The sequence below is a fragment of the Vipera ursinii genome (assembly GCF_947247035.1).
Source record: "Vipera ursinii genome assembly, chromosome: 1".
NCBI lineage: Eukaryota > Metazoa > Chordata > Lepidosauria > Squamata > Viperidae > Vipera > Vipera ursinii.
The window spans coordinates 34,089,695-34,103,795 of record NC_139512.1 but is presented as its reverse complement, the minus strand read 5'-3'; the positions used below and the strand labels follow the sequence as shown (position 1 = coordinate 34,103,795).

The window sequence follows — 14,101 nt, the reverse complement described above, 5'->3', positions numbered from 1 at the left end:
TCAGGCAGAAATTAGGTGTCAAGTTCAGCCCTTCTAATCTATTGAGCCTTCGTGCTATCAGCTCCCTCTACCACAAAGATCCTGCAGGAGAAGGGCAGTGTAGAGAACCGTGGGATCTGGCAGGGTGAGATCTGTGAACCAAAAACACAAAGCTTTTGCTGTGTCCCTGCACAACAGATACAGTGCCCTTTCTGACCTTAACAGGGACATTAAGGAGACAAGTAAAGGTATCTGTGATAATAACTCAAATAAGCAGGGGATCGTGGTCCAAGATGAAAAACTTGTTTTCGACAGGGAGAAGTGCGAATCTGGTATTACGCACCAGTCTTCCAAGAACAGAAAGGCATCCAAAAAGAGAAGCTACCTTCTGGTTGGTGATTCAATTATAAGGGATGTAAATTTAGGAAAGGACACAGAGGTTTTGAAAGAGGTCAGGTGTCTTCCAGGTGCTACTGGCAGTAGGGTCAAGAAGCGTATTTCTAAAATAATCAAGAATGCCAGCAAGGACTGTGATGTGGAGGCTATTGTACATCTTGGCACTAACGATCTGTCCCAAAAGATGTACTCTCTGTGCAGAATGATTTCCAGAGCTTGGGGCAGGAACTCAGCAGAATAGGCTGCAGGCTCACTTTTTCAGAAGTTTTACCAGTGTATAAGGAGAAAAATGGAAAAGGCCAGTGTATAGCAGAATTTAATATTTGGCTAAAGGAGTGATGTAAAGGAGAAGGCTTTGGTTATATTAGTCACGATGTCTGTAGCTGGTCCAATGAAAAAATGTACAAAAGAGATGGTCTGCATCTATCCACGAAAGGGACTGAGTTACTTGGCAATAAATTCACAGCTTTTCTGGAGGAATATTTAAACTAAACAACGGGGACAGTGGGTTAATTGATAGAGAACATCACTGTCCCCAGCAATCTAAGAAAATAGGGGAACTCAGGCACCACACGCGTTATGTAGCAAGTAAACACAGGGACAGTCATAAAGGACTCAAATGTCTATACACCAATGCACAGAGTATGAACAGTAAGCAGGGTGAACTAGAAATTCAGGTAAATGAGGGCGGATATGATATTGTTGCCATTACGGAAACATGGTGGGACGAAACCCACAAATGGAACACACAGCTAGAGGGATTTAAATTATTTAAAAGAAACAGACCAAACAAAAGAGGAGGTGGAGTTGCTCTCTATATAAGAAATAACTTTATCTCTACAGAAATAGAGCACAAGAATGATGTAAACTGTAAACTTGAATGCATTTGGGTCAGTATAAAAGGGGAAAAAATGACATTGCCATAGGTGTATACAATAGGCCGCCCAACCAAACAGAGGAAATAGATGAACTTTTTGCTATTCAGCTAACTAAGGTATGTAGGAAGCACATCACATTAGTAATGGGGGACTTTAATTACCCTGATATCAACTGGGAGACAAACTCTGCACCAAGTGGGAGATCAAACAGATTCCTGACAAACCTAGCAGACAACTTTCTCTCCCAAAAAGTAGAGAAGGGAACTAGGGGATATTGGATTTAATTCTCACTAACAGAGATGAAATGATAGAAGGTGTCGAAGCCACAGGAACCCTGAGGGGAAGTGATCATGCAATATTGGAATTCAACATTCTGGAAGCACAAGCAATAGAACACAGTCAAACTAGAGTCTTGGACTTTAAAAGAGCTAATTTCAATAAACTTAGAGAGACCTTGGGAAGAATTCCATGGATGAGAATGCTAAAGGGGAAAACAACTCAAGAAGCTTGGGAAATTTTGAAAAGTGAGATAATAAAGGCCCAGTCTAGCACAATACCATCAAAGAAGAAAAATAATAGCTCTCAAAAGAAACCAGCATGGCTGCATAAAGAACTCTCTGATAAATTGAAAGATAAAGACAAGTATAAGAAGTGGAAAGAGGGGCACATAACTAACGCAGAATATCAGCAAATAGCCCATGCCTGCAAAGATGAAGTGAGGGAAGCTAAGGCTCAAAACGAACTAAGGCTTGTGACCAAAGTCAAAAGTAACAAAAAAGCTTCTTTCAACATGTAAAAAACAAGAAAAAAGTAAAGGAAATGATTGGTCCATTAGTGGGGGAAAGTGGCAAGAAGGTGATAAGCAACAGGGAGAAAGCAGAACTATTTAACTCGTTTTTTGCATCTGTCTTTACACAAAGGGAAAAAACAGTCCAACTTACCAAAAACAGTGCCATAAAATACAGAATAGAAACGCAAGTTAAGATAGGCAAGAAAATGGTAAGTGAGCACCTGTCCAGCCTAGATGAGTTCAAATCACCAGGACCAGATGGATTACACCCCAAGGTTCTCAAGGAACTGGCAGACGTGATCTCAGAACCACTGAACTATATTTTTCAAAGATCCTGGAGCACTGGGGAACTACCAGAGGACTGGAAGAGAGCTGATGTAGTTCCCATCTTCAAAAAAGGGAAAAAATAGATCCTGGAAACTACAGACCTATCAGCCTAACCTCAATACCTGGGAAGATTCTGGAAAAGATAATCAAACAACAAATCAGCGAACACCTTGATGCTAACAAAGTCATCACTAAAAGCCAACATGGGTTTGTCAAAAACAGATCATGCCAGACAAATCTTATTGCATTCTTTGACCAAGTGACAAAATTAGTGGATCAGAGGAATGCTGTGGATCTAATTTACTTGGACCTCAGTAAGGCATTTCATAAAGTAGATCACAACCTTCTACTTCATAAGAAAGAAAAATGCGGGTTAGACAGAATCACCACCAGATGGATTCATAGCAGGCTGACCAGCTGTACTGAGTGTGTGGTCCTCAATGGAACTGCATGTAGGTGGAAGGAAGTGTGTAATGGGGGTGCCCCAGGGCTCTGTTCTAGGTCTTCATCAACGATTTGATAAAGTAGATGGTAAGATAGAAAAATGTGAGTTAGACAGCATCACCACCAGATGGATTTGTAGCTGGCTGACTGGCCGTACTCAGCGTGTGGTCCTCAATGGAACTGCATCTACATGGAAGGAAGTGTGTAGTGGGGTGCCCCAGCGCTCTGTTCTGGGCCCAGTGCTCTTCAACATCTTCATCAACGATTTGGATGAGGGGATAGATGGGGAACTCATCAAATTTGCAGACAACACCAAACTGGCAGGAATAGCCAATACTCCAGAAGATAGACATAAGATACAGGAGGATCTGGACAGACTTGGACACTGGGCGCTATCTAACAAAATGAAATTCAGTGGTGAAACAAGTAAGATTCTACATTTAGGCAGGAAAAATCAAATGCACAGGTACAGTTGCAAGAAAAAGTATGTGAACCCTTTGGGATTATGTGGTTTTTTGCATGAATTGGCCATAAAATGCGCTCTAAACGTCATGTAAGTCACAACAATAGAAAAACACAGTCTGCTTAAAATAATACTACACAAACATTAGCTGTTGTCATGTTTTAATTGAAGATAAGATGGAAACATTCACAGTGCAGGATGGAAAAAGTATGTGAACCTTTGGACTTAATAACTGGTTAACCCTCCTTTGGCAGCAATAACCTCAACCAAACGTTTCCTGTAGTTGCAGATCAGACCTGCACAACGATCTGGAGTAATTTTGGACCACTCCTCTGCACAAAACTGTTTCAGTGTAGCAATATTCTTGGGATGTCTGGTGTGAATCGCTCTCTTAAGGTCATGCCACAGCATTTCAATCGGGTTGAGGTCAGGACTCTGACTGGGCCACTCCAGAACGTGTATTCTGTTCTGTTGAAGCCATTGTTTTGTTGAATTACTTGTATGCTTTGGGTCATTGTCCTGTTGCATCACCCATCCTCTGCGGAGCTCCAGTGGTGGACAGATGGTCGTACGTTTTCCTGCAAAATGTCCTGATAAACTCTGGAATACATTTTCCCATCAATGACAACAATCTGCCCAGGCCCTGAGGCAGCAAAGCAGCCCCAAACCATGATGCTCCCTCCGCCATGTTTTACTTTGGGGATGAGGTTTTGATGTTGCTGTGCTGTGCCATTTTTTCTCCACACATAGTGTTGTGTGTTTTTCCCAGACAACTCAATTTTGGTTTCATCTGTCCATGTTTGAAGTTTGCAAAAGAGCACCTGGATGTTCCACAGCATTACTGGGAAAATATACTATGGACAGATGAAACCAAAATTGAGTTGTCTGGGAAAAACACACAACACTATGTGTGGAGAAAAAATGGCACAGCACAGCAACATCAAAACCTCATCCCCAAAGTAAAACATGGCGGAGGGAGCATCATGGTTTGGGGTTGCTTTGCTGCCTCAGGGCCTGGGCAGATTGTTGTCATTGATGGGAAAATGTATTCCAGAGTTTATCAGGACATTTTGCAGGAAAACGTACGACCATCTGTCCGCCACTGGAGCTCCGCAGAGGATGGGTGATGCAACAGGACAATGACCCAAAGCATACAAGTAATTCAACAAAACAATGGCTTCAACAGAACAGAATACACGTTCTGGAGTGGCCCAGTCAGAGTCCCCGACCTCAACCCGATTGAAATGCTGTGGCATTACCTTAAGAGAGCGATTCACACCAGACATCCCAAGAATATTGCTACACTGAAACAGTTTTGTGCAGAGGAGTGGTCCAAAATTACTCCAGATCGTTGTGCAGGTCTGATCTGCAACTACAGGAAACGTTTGGTTGAGGTTATTGCTGCCAAAGGAGAGTCAACCAGTTATTAAGTCCAAAGGTTCACATACTTTTTCCATCCTGCACTGTGAATGTTTCCATCTTATCTTCAATTAAAACATGACAACAGCTAATGTTTGTGTAGTATTATTTTAAGGAGACTGTGTTTTTCTATTGTTGTGACTTACATGACGTTTAGAGCGCATTTTATGGCCAATTCATGCAAAAAACCACATAATCCCAAAGGGTTCACATACTTTTTCTTGCAACTGTATAGTATAGGTGGTACCTTGCTCAATAGTAGTAACTGTGAGAGGGATCTCGGAGTTCTAGTGGACAATCATTTCAATATGAGCCAACGATAGAATCAAGATCACATGAAGTACTAATACCACTTTACAATGCCTTGGTAAGGTCACACCTGGAATACTGCATCCAGTTTTGGTCACCACGATGTAAAAAAGATGTTGAGACACTAGAAAGAGTACAGAGAAGAGCAACAAAGATGATTGGGGGACTGGAGGCTAAAATATATAGGGAACGGTTGCTGGAATTGGGTACGTGTAGTTTAATGAAGGGAAGGGTGAGGGGTGACATGATAGCAGTGTTCCAATATCTCACGGGCTGCCACAAAGAATAGGGAGTCAAGCCATTCTCCAAAGCACCTGAAAGCAGGACAAGAAGCAATGGATGGAAACTAGTCAAGGAGAGAAGCAACCTAGAACTAAGGAGAAACTTCCTGAGAGTTAGAACAGTTAACCAGTGGAACAACCTGACTCCAGAAGTGGTGAATGCTCCAACACTGGAAGTTTTTAAGAAGAGACTGGACAGCCATTTGTCTGAAATGTTTTAGGGTTTCCTGCCTGAGCAGGGGGTTGGATTAGATGACCTCCAAGGTCCCTTCCAAATTATTATTATTATTATTATTATTATTATTATTATTATTATTATTATTATTATTGTTGTTGTTGTTGTTGTTATTGTTATTGTTATTATTATTATTATCTAAATGGATGCTAAAAATATTCATTTGTTCGAAATTTATTGAAAAGATTTGCAGAGATTGTAAGTTTCCTTAAATTTTATTTTCACTTAATTGTTTTGCATTAATAAGGTTTATTAGATGGGTGAGTAAAGGGACACGGTGGCTCAGAGGGTTAGGACGCTGACCTTGTCGATCAGAAGGTCGGCCGTTTGGCGGGTCGAATCCTGAGTTCCGCATAACAGAGTGAGCGTCTGTTACTTGTCCCAGCTTCTGCCAACCTAGCAGTTCGAAAGCAAGTAAAAATGCAAGTAGAAAAATAGCGACCACTACGGTGGGAAGGTAACAGCGTTCCGTGTGCCTTTGGCATCTAGTCATGCTGGCCACATGACCACGGAGACGTCCTCAGACAAGCGTTGGCTCTTCGACTTTGAAACGGAGATGAGCACCGGCCCCTAGAGTTGGAAACAACTAGCACGCATGTGGGGGGGAACCTTTACCTTTACTCAGTGCTTTTTTGTAAAAGAAAAAGGTGCTGGAACTCACACATGTCATACAACCCGCCTTGCCTACCCTACAAGGTTCCATCCAGAAAAGGTGCCGGAACTCCGTTCTGAGCGTTCTGTGACAAAAAAGCCCTGCCTTTACCTTTAGATGGGTGAGTAATACCATAGTACAGGGGTCGGCAACCTGAAAAAGCAAAAGAGGCACTGGGAACCGGTTCCATCACACATTAAAAAAAGTGGGAACCGCATGCGTGCAACCGCGCATGCGCATAGAACAAAATGTTTTGCGCATGCGCAAAATGTTTTAGTTTTTGCGCATGCGCTTGCGTGGATACATGCGCGTGGTTCCACTTTTTTTATGTGGACGCTCCTGCACACCAGCGGTGACGGGTCTCCCTGGTGACGGGCGCTGGGTTGCGGCGCCGCCTTCAGCCCGGGCGCCGCCAGAGCCACCCCCGGGACCTCCAAACTGCCGCCCGAACACCTGTTTGGAGACCTGCTGGTGCCGGTTTAGAAAGCTGCTGCGGGCCGCGGCAGCTTTCTAAACCGGCACCAGCAGGTCTCCAAACTGCACCTCCGCCCGAACACCAGCAGGTCTCCAAACGCGTGTTCGGGCGGAGGTGCGTGCGCACTTCTCCAAAGGTTTGGAGAGCTGCGCGCACACCTCTTGGAACGGGAAGCGGCGGTACCCATTTGGAGACCTGCGCGCGTAGCTCTCCAAACCTTTGGAGAGGTGCGTGCGCACCTCCGCCCAAACACCCGTTTGGAGACCTGCTGGTGCCGGTTTAGAAAGCTGCCGCGGCCCGTTTACAAAGCTACTGAAGGCGGTAGCTCTGTAAACGGGCCGCGGCAGCTTTCCAAACCGGCACCAGCAGGTCTCCAAATGGGTACCACCTCTGCCCGTTCCGAGAGGTGCGCGCGCAGCTCTCCAAACCTTTGGAGAGGTGCGTACGCACCTCTGCCCGAACACCCGTTTGGAGACCTGCTGGTGCCGGTTTAGAAAGCTGCCGCGGCCCGTTTACAAAGCTACTGAAGGCGGTAGCTCTGTAAACGGGCCGCAACAGCTTTCCAAACTGGCACCAGCAGGTCTCCAAACGGGTACCGCCGCTGCCCGTTCCGAGAGGTGCGCGCGCACCTCCAAACCTTTGGAGTGGTGCGTGCTCACCTCCTCCCATTCGGAGTGGTGCGCGCGCACCTCTGCCTGTTCCGAGAGGTGCGCACTCAGCTCTCCAAACCTTTGGAGTGGTGCGCGCGCACCCCCTCCCATTCGGAGTGGTGCACGCGCACCTCCGCCCGTTTGGAGAGGTGCGCGCGCACACCGGGCGACCGGGAGCTGCAGGAGACGGCTTAAAGAGCCGCATGCAGCTCCGGAGCCGCGGGTTGCCGACCTATGCCGTAGCATGACTAGGCAGTTATGCTTGGTTTATTTGAAATTCTTTATAATTATATGTAACTTTCTTGTACAGTGTTAAGTGTTCCCTGTATGTTATTTTCCTGGAGTTGTTCTATGTTTATGCAATTTATTTATTTTTTTAAAGCGGGTAATAGATAGTCAAGCTGAGAAGCTGAAAGAACTAGACAAAGAGATCCGACCTTTCCGACAGAACTGGGAAGAAGCAGACAGCATGAAGAGTAGCGTTGAGTCCCTCCAGAACAGGGTGACTGAACTGGAAAGCATTGATAAAAGTACTGGGCAAGGAGCTAGAAACACAGGTAAGTTTGAACATGAGATGGTGAAGTAATGCCAGATTCTGACAAATTAGAGATTCTGAAATGCTGCTTCCATGTAACTTCTTGCAAGTTTTCTATTTCTTTAACCTAATTCTTTGATTAATTTGCATAATGTTTGTTTTAGAGTATGCTGCTAAACCAATTGAGGTATTCTCCTGTCAAACCCCATCAGAGCAAAGTAGTATATATAGTTTGCTAAGAGCCATATGGTTGATAATGCTTAACTTTTGATAGCGCTTAACTTTTCAGAATTCCAAAGAAATTTCATTTCTTGAAATGCAGTATATAAAATATGTGTGGATGTATTCATAAAATGAATAGCAATTGCCTTCTAAAGTAAGTAGAAAAACTTATTTAATTATATTTTGCTTGATCCATTCCCCATTTATAGCTTGAGGTTACCTCTACTATAAGGCTTAACATCATACATGTTTAGTTCAGAGGAATCTTTCTTCTGAGCAGCACAATGGGATCTGATAAAATAAAAGGTCATTGCCTCATTTGAATGAAGCAATAAAGCCACCAATTAGCAATATGACATGTACCTTTCTAACAGGCTCACACAATACTGTTTAGTCAATTGAAAGACAAATTAGCATATAAAAGGATTGCCATCTGTTCAAGCACCTTGAATTACTCTTTTCATTACAGAGCATTACTATAGTCATTCAGAGCTTAAAAGTTTAGGTAAGATTCTTGTTGCTTCTGCTGGTGATTGAAATGTCATAAGCTCCCATTCCAAAGAGAGGAAGATGATTCTTGTAAACATGGAGAATTGATTTACTGAGGAGAATTCTGAGAGAGATCAAAGCCCCATTAATATTAAAAAAAACATTCAACTAGAATAATAGAACATTTAAACCACAGAAAAATAATTTCAGTTTCTGTGTATGTGTGCAAATAACTGCACACATATCTTCCCCCACATCTACTACACAAGCTTGCATTCACCCTTTGGAGCATCTTTTATCCAGAGATTAGATATGCCTCTTCCTTGCTGGCCTGAAACAAGACCATAAAGACATAGTTGTGTCACTTATCTTGGAGATCCAGATGGGGTCTATGACAATTCGCCAGGGACAACTTGCCATGGACAACTCACTGCAGGACTAATATCAAAGAAATGGTGGAAATAGAATCATTAAAGAATGGATGCAAAAGGACAGAACAAAATGTGAATGACAAAAATTAAAATATTTTTAAATTTATTTTAAATAATTAAATAATAATTGAATTGTTAATTTTTTCCCCCGTGAGTTGTCCTGTGGCAAGTTGGCTGTGGCAAGTTGGTCAAAGTGAGCTGTCTGTAGTGAGTTGACTTGCAGCGAGTTGCCCCATTCCATCCAAATGTGTTGCAGAGGCTGTGATGTGGTGGTATTGATTATATGGTTTTGGTTTTTTACTTCAGTTGCTGATTACTTATTTATTTAATTCAACTTCTATGGCCATCTCAGTCAATGACTCTGGGCAGCTTACAGTTCAATGTGTATAATTTGTATCTGCTTATATGGTGTTTTTAAATGCTGTTAGCTGCCCAGAATCATTCATTTTTCATGGGTGGCTAAATAAATTGAAATGATGAGTATAAATAAATGGACATTCAATACTTAGTCACACTGCAGGAAAGAAGGCTTTTCTTTGTGTAATTTTGCAGAAAATAATTTTTCAGAAAATTATTTCTGAAGACTTGTTTTTATGTGATCATTAATTTCACCCTAAGCTTTTTACATTTTTAATACTATGGAAACATCTTTTGCAGGTTTGGGTGTTTTTCACACTGAATTCTCAAGTATTATATACCCACTCATTGTTAAACAACTACCTTGATCAGCTACCATTCACAAATATGATGGTAATAAAATATTAATTTTACAACCAATACATTCATTGATGACCAAATTTTGTGTGTCTGACAATGCCCACTGGAGTGAGAATTAACACTTGTGTAGCTGTACAAGACAACTTTATCTGAAAGAGATGGCAGCAACCAGTGATCTTTGCAGCAAGGGTTACATGTTCATTTAGCAATTACATTGCTTAAAGACCTAGTCGTTGGAACAAACTCGGTTACTAAACAAAGAGTGGGTGTAAATGAAGAAAGAAGTGCAACATAATGGGAAAACTGTCCCTTTGACATTTTTAAAAATCTAAAGTCCCTTGTTTTCTTTCTAGGTCTTCTAGAATCACAGTTATCGAGACATGATCAAATGCTAAGTGTTCATGACATCCGTCTGGCAGACATGGACCTACGATTTCAAGTCCTGGAAACAGCAAGTTACAATGGAGTATTAATCTGGAAAATTCGAGATTATAAACGTCGAAAGCAAGAGGCTGTTATGGGGAAGACTTTGTCCTTATATAGCCAACCATTTTATACAGGATACTTTGGCTATAAGATGTGTGCCAGGGTTTACCTCAATGGAGATGGGATGGGCAAAGGGACGCACTTGTCTTTGTTCTTTGTTATAATGCGGGGAGAATACGATGCATTGCTTCCTTGGCCATTCAAGCAAAAGGTCACTCTTATGTTGATGGATCAAGGACCTTCTCGGCGCCACTTAGGAGATGCGTTCAAGCCAGACCCCAACAGCAGTAGTTTCAAGAAACCCACTGGGGAAATGAATATTGCATCTGGCTGCCCAGTCTTTGTTGCACAAACTGTTCTAGAAAATGGAACATATATTAAAGATGATACTATTTTTATTAAAGTCATAGTGGATACTTCGGATCTACCAGACCCCTGACATATAGCAGAAAGGCAGATTCAACAGAAGACAACTCCATTTGGGGCTCTTTTTTATATCTGTCTTCAATGAGAGGTCCTTAAAGCTCAGAGAGGACCACTTTATGTTAACAGAGGAAGAGTTTGGAGGTATAACTTACATAGGGTCCAATGGCAAACATAGCAACCCATTAAGAAACCATAATTGTGGTGTATTTTCTAAACTAATAGGAACACTTCAAGTTCTGGCAAGTTACTTAACCCTCATGAAGACAAAGATCACTGTCAGAAAAGCTTTTTGTAATTTATTGACAATAATTTGGGAGAGGAAAAAAACAAAGTATCTTATGCTGAATACGACATCAGACTTTACTTTCATTTTAACTAGAAAATAAAAGTTCACATGTGGGTTAGCTAGAAACTGTCAGCATGTTAAGTAAAAAGAAGAAGAAATTATGAAGTATTGTTGCAGTTAAAGATATTATTACTTTGAACATCTAAGTGCAATGTTGTCTGAAATACAGTATATTGTCTATTTTTAAGGCCTCATCTGGTCTCTGTTTTAAAAATTACTTTGTCAGAAGACCTTGACAAAAATGTCTAGATCTTCTTGAAAATGTCTAAATCAGAGTCATATTTTTGTTTAGAGTTCTATTAATTGCTACAGAAAACATTTTATTTTAAAACTGTTGATAGACTGATATTTCTTGGAAGAAAAAAAAGATCAAATGCAGGTTATCACTTGTGATATGAAAAGAAACTAATCAATACTGCTGTTATTTCTCTTTAGAAATGTAAACCTACAATATATGTCGTAGTTAATGACACTATTTCAAAATTAAGAAAAAAAATCACTCATGGATGCTGTGCATCATTATCAGATTTATAATTTTCACCCTAAAATAGGGCATTTGTTGAACTTTGGAGTTCTAAATGGAATCCTGTATGTTTTTAAAGTTCTGCCTCATGCGCTCAGACCAAGCTCTATAAAATAGATGTGTGTATATAAACATATTATATTATATTTTTTGCTAAAGCATAAATGTGCAACATATTTTTTGGGTTTGAGAGGAGGCGTAGTACTGAGTAATACCTATATGGGAAACTGCTAATTCATCCTCTAGGTAGTAATTTTTCTATCTTACAGAGGATATCCGTTAGGAGAAAGCAGTGTCTTAATGGAGATATGGTGGCGTGCATGCATTCATGTGCCTTAGCTGTGATGTGCTGCTTTGTAGCTCATAGTTTTGTATTCAGACTTTAATTTCCAATCGTTAGAATACTTGTTTTAACTGGACTTTAGGCATAATGTGCTGACTGATCTGTAAAACCCACCAATATTTTGCAGCGTACAGAAATGGAAACCCAAATGTGTGTCTGGCTTGCCAGGGTTTCCATCAATGAAATACTACTTATTCAGGTGCTATATTTTTGTTCACAGTGCTCCTATGGAGCTAGGACTTCTGACAGTGCCCCTTCGGTTTCCAAAGCAGTAGTGAAACTACTGCATGATAAAATGCCTCGAAGTAGCAGAGCTAATCATTTCAATTTGGCTCAGTTCAGAATTGTGAGAGAATAGATTTGCTAGCCAATTCACAGTGACGGTTTTCTGGCAAACTGACAGGAAACCCACAGGAGCCTCCTATTTAAATAACTACCTGAGCTTTACTAGAAAGCATTCTCCAGCCTTTAAATCATGCTGATTGCAACCCACAGAATTCTGTTTAATAGTCCTTTGTGAGACTAGTAAGTCTAATGGCATAGCTTGAGCGTACACCAACCATGTGGGTGCTGCTTAATTGCATGGGTGCTGTGTAACTTGAGTGCTCCCCTAGAAGGAACTGATGTGGACATGGAAAAAGGAATTGTGTGGCCTGTTGTCTAGCCAGTGATGTTACATCCATTGAGCTTTCCTCTTATGTTGGGCATTATAGGCAGAGTTCATGTCTAAGACTCAGTTGAATTGTCATGTTTCATAGTTGTGTTTCTTGCCCTTGCCGTTGGTCTTTATGGCTGTGCCTTCCTACCCAGTGCCTGCAAGAGGTATTTTTCTGTTAATAAATATACAGTGCATGCGGAGTGGTTTTCATGGGTTTTCAAGCCGCCTGCTTGAATACGGCCTGCTATTTGGCAGCCAGAGCATTTTGTAGCAATATGTCTTCCTATTCTTGCCTTCCATTATTCAGGTACTGTATTCTGTCTTTCTTATGGTTCTTAGATGTCAACTGGTACAAATCAATGTAAGAAGGCAAGCGTTACCATTCTAGTACTGTTAAAAAAAGGAAGACTTCCTACTCAAGATCTATATGCCATAGTTTTAGGCAGGCTGATATAAACCCATCATCTTTTCTTAGGGGAAAGAATTAACCTGGCTTCTCATACTATTCTTATAGTTATGAGTATAGGTAGCTGAGCTTTTGTATATGCATTACAGAATTTTACTGAAAACAGGATTCCTTAGTGAAAATGTCCAAAGGGCTCAGTACCCATAGCTTTTGCAACATGCAGTTAATGTTCTATTGGAATATGTTAATTGTGTTCTATAATCTAGACTGGTCTAATCTGGCATTGTTCCTTCAGAAATAATTCTTATTCCTAAAACATCTGAAAATGCAAATTGAGTAAAAAAAAAATCAATTCTAATTCTTTTTCTTAAATCTACAGATTGCCAATAATGACTGGCTTATATATTCCAATTACTCTGATCCGCAACAGTTTGAAAGGATTTTTTTATATATATACACATTTAAAACACAAAATACTTATCTTATTGGGCTATAAAATTAGGACGTGCACTTTATTAAAACTCCCTTCTTAATAAATAAGACCAGATATCAACATATTTGTGGCAGCTGTTATGGCTCCATTGTTATAGCTATTTTCCCCACAATTATGTGAAGTTTTTCTTCTTGTCACAAACCTGTAGATCAATGCAAGTGCTAGAATTTCTGCTACAGAGTCTTAGAGCTGATAAAATAACTTGCTTCCCCAAAGCACAAAAGGATAATCTCATGGTTCTTTTTTTAAACCAGCACCCAGAAAGGAGTAGGAGTAGGGATGAAAATATTCAAAACAAAACATACTGTTCAAAAAATTAACTTGGGGTTATCTTCTCAATATCCCAAAGATGCTTTTTCACGAGGCAACTGGACATTCTTATTTTTCTTTGAAGATGTTTCCCTTCTCATCCAAGAAGCTTCTTCAGGACTGACTGGATGGTGTGGAATGAAAGGATTTATATTCCTTGCAGACAGCTGTTTATTCGCATTCTTTTGACGAGTCGTTAAAGCTACCTGGAGGCTTATCTGTGTCTTCAGGGTCACCTGAGTGGTGCAAATGGGTGTGGAGCCTTCTTGGAACTGATGACTGTGTTGTAGACTGGAGATAGATGGTGTCGTATCCTTCTCTGTTGAGAGAGAGCTGTTCAGTTTTGACATAGGTGGCCTCTTTGACCCCTCTTTCAAATCAGGGGTCCTCTCTGTCCAAAATGTGGACTTTGCTGTCTT

General features: G+C 41.1%; 1 protein-coding gene across 1 annotated transcript in view; it reads left to right on the top strand.

Annotated features, from left to right (window-relative positions):
* TRAF3 (TNF receptor associated factor 3) overlaps nucleotides 1-11,303 on the top strand; it is a 113,766-nt gene extending 102,463 nt beyond the window's left edge. Inside the window, exons 12-13 of the mRNA XM_083360234.1 lie at nucleotides 7,681-7,855; nucleotides 10,046-11,303. Coding sequence (XP_083216360.1) covers nucleotides 7,681-7,855; nucleotides 10,046-10,617 — 747 coding nt within the window. The 3' untranslated portion in view covers nucleotides 10,618-11,303. The remainder of the gene's footprint in view (nucleotides 1-7,680; nucleotides 7,856-10,045) is intronic.
* The last annotated feature ends 2,798 nt before the right edge of the window (nucleotides 11,304-14,101 follow it).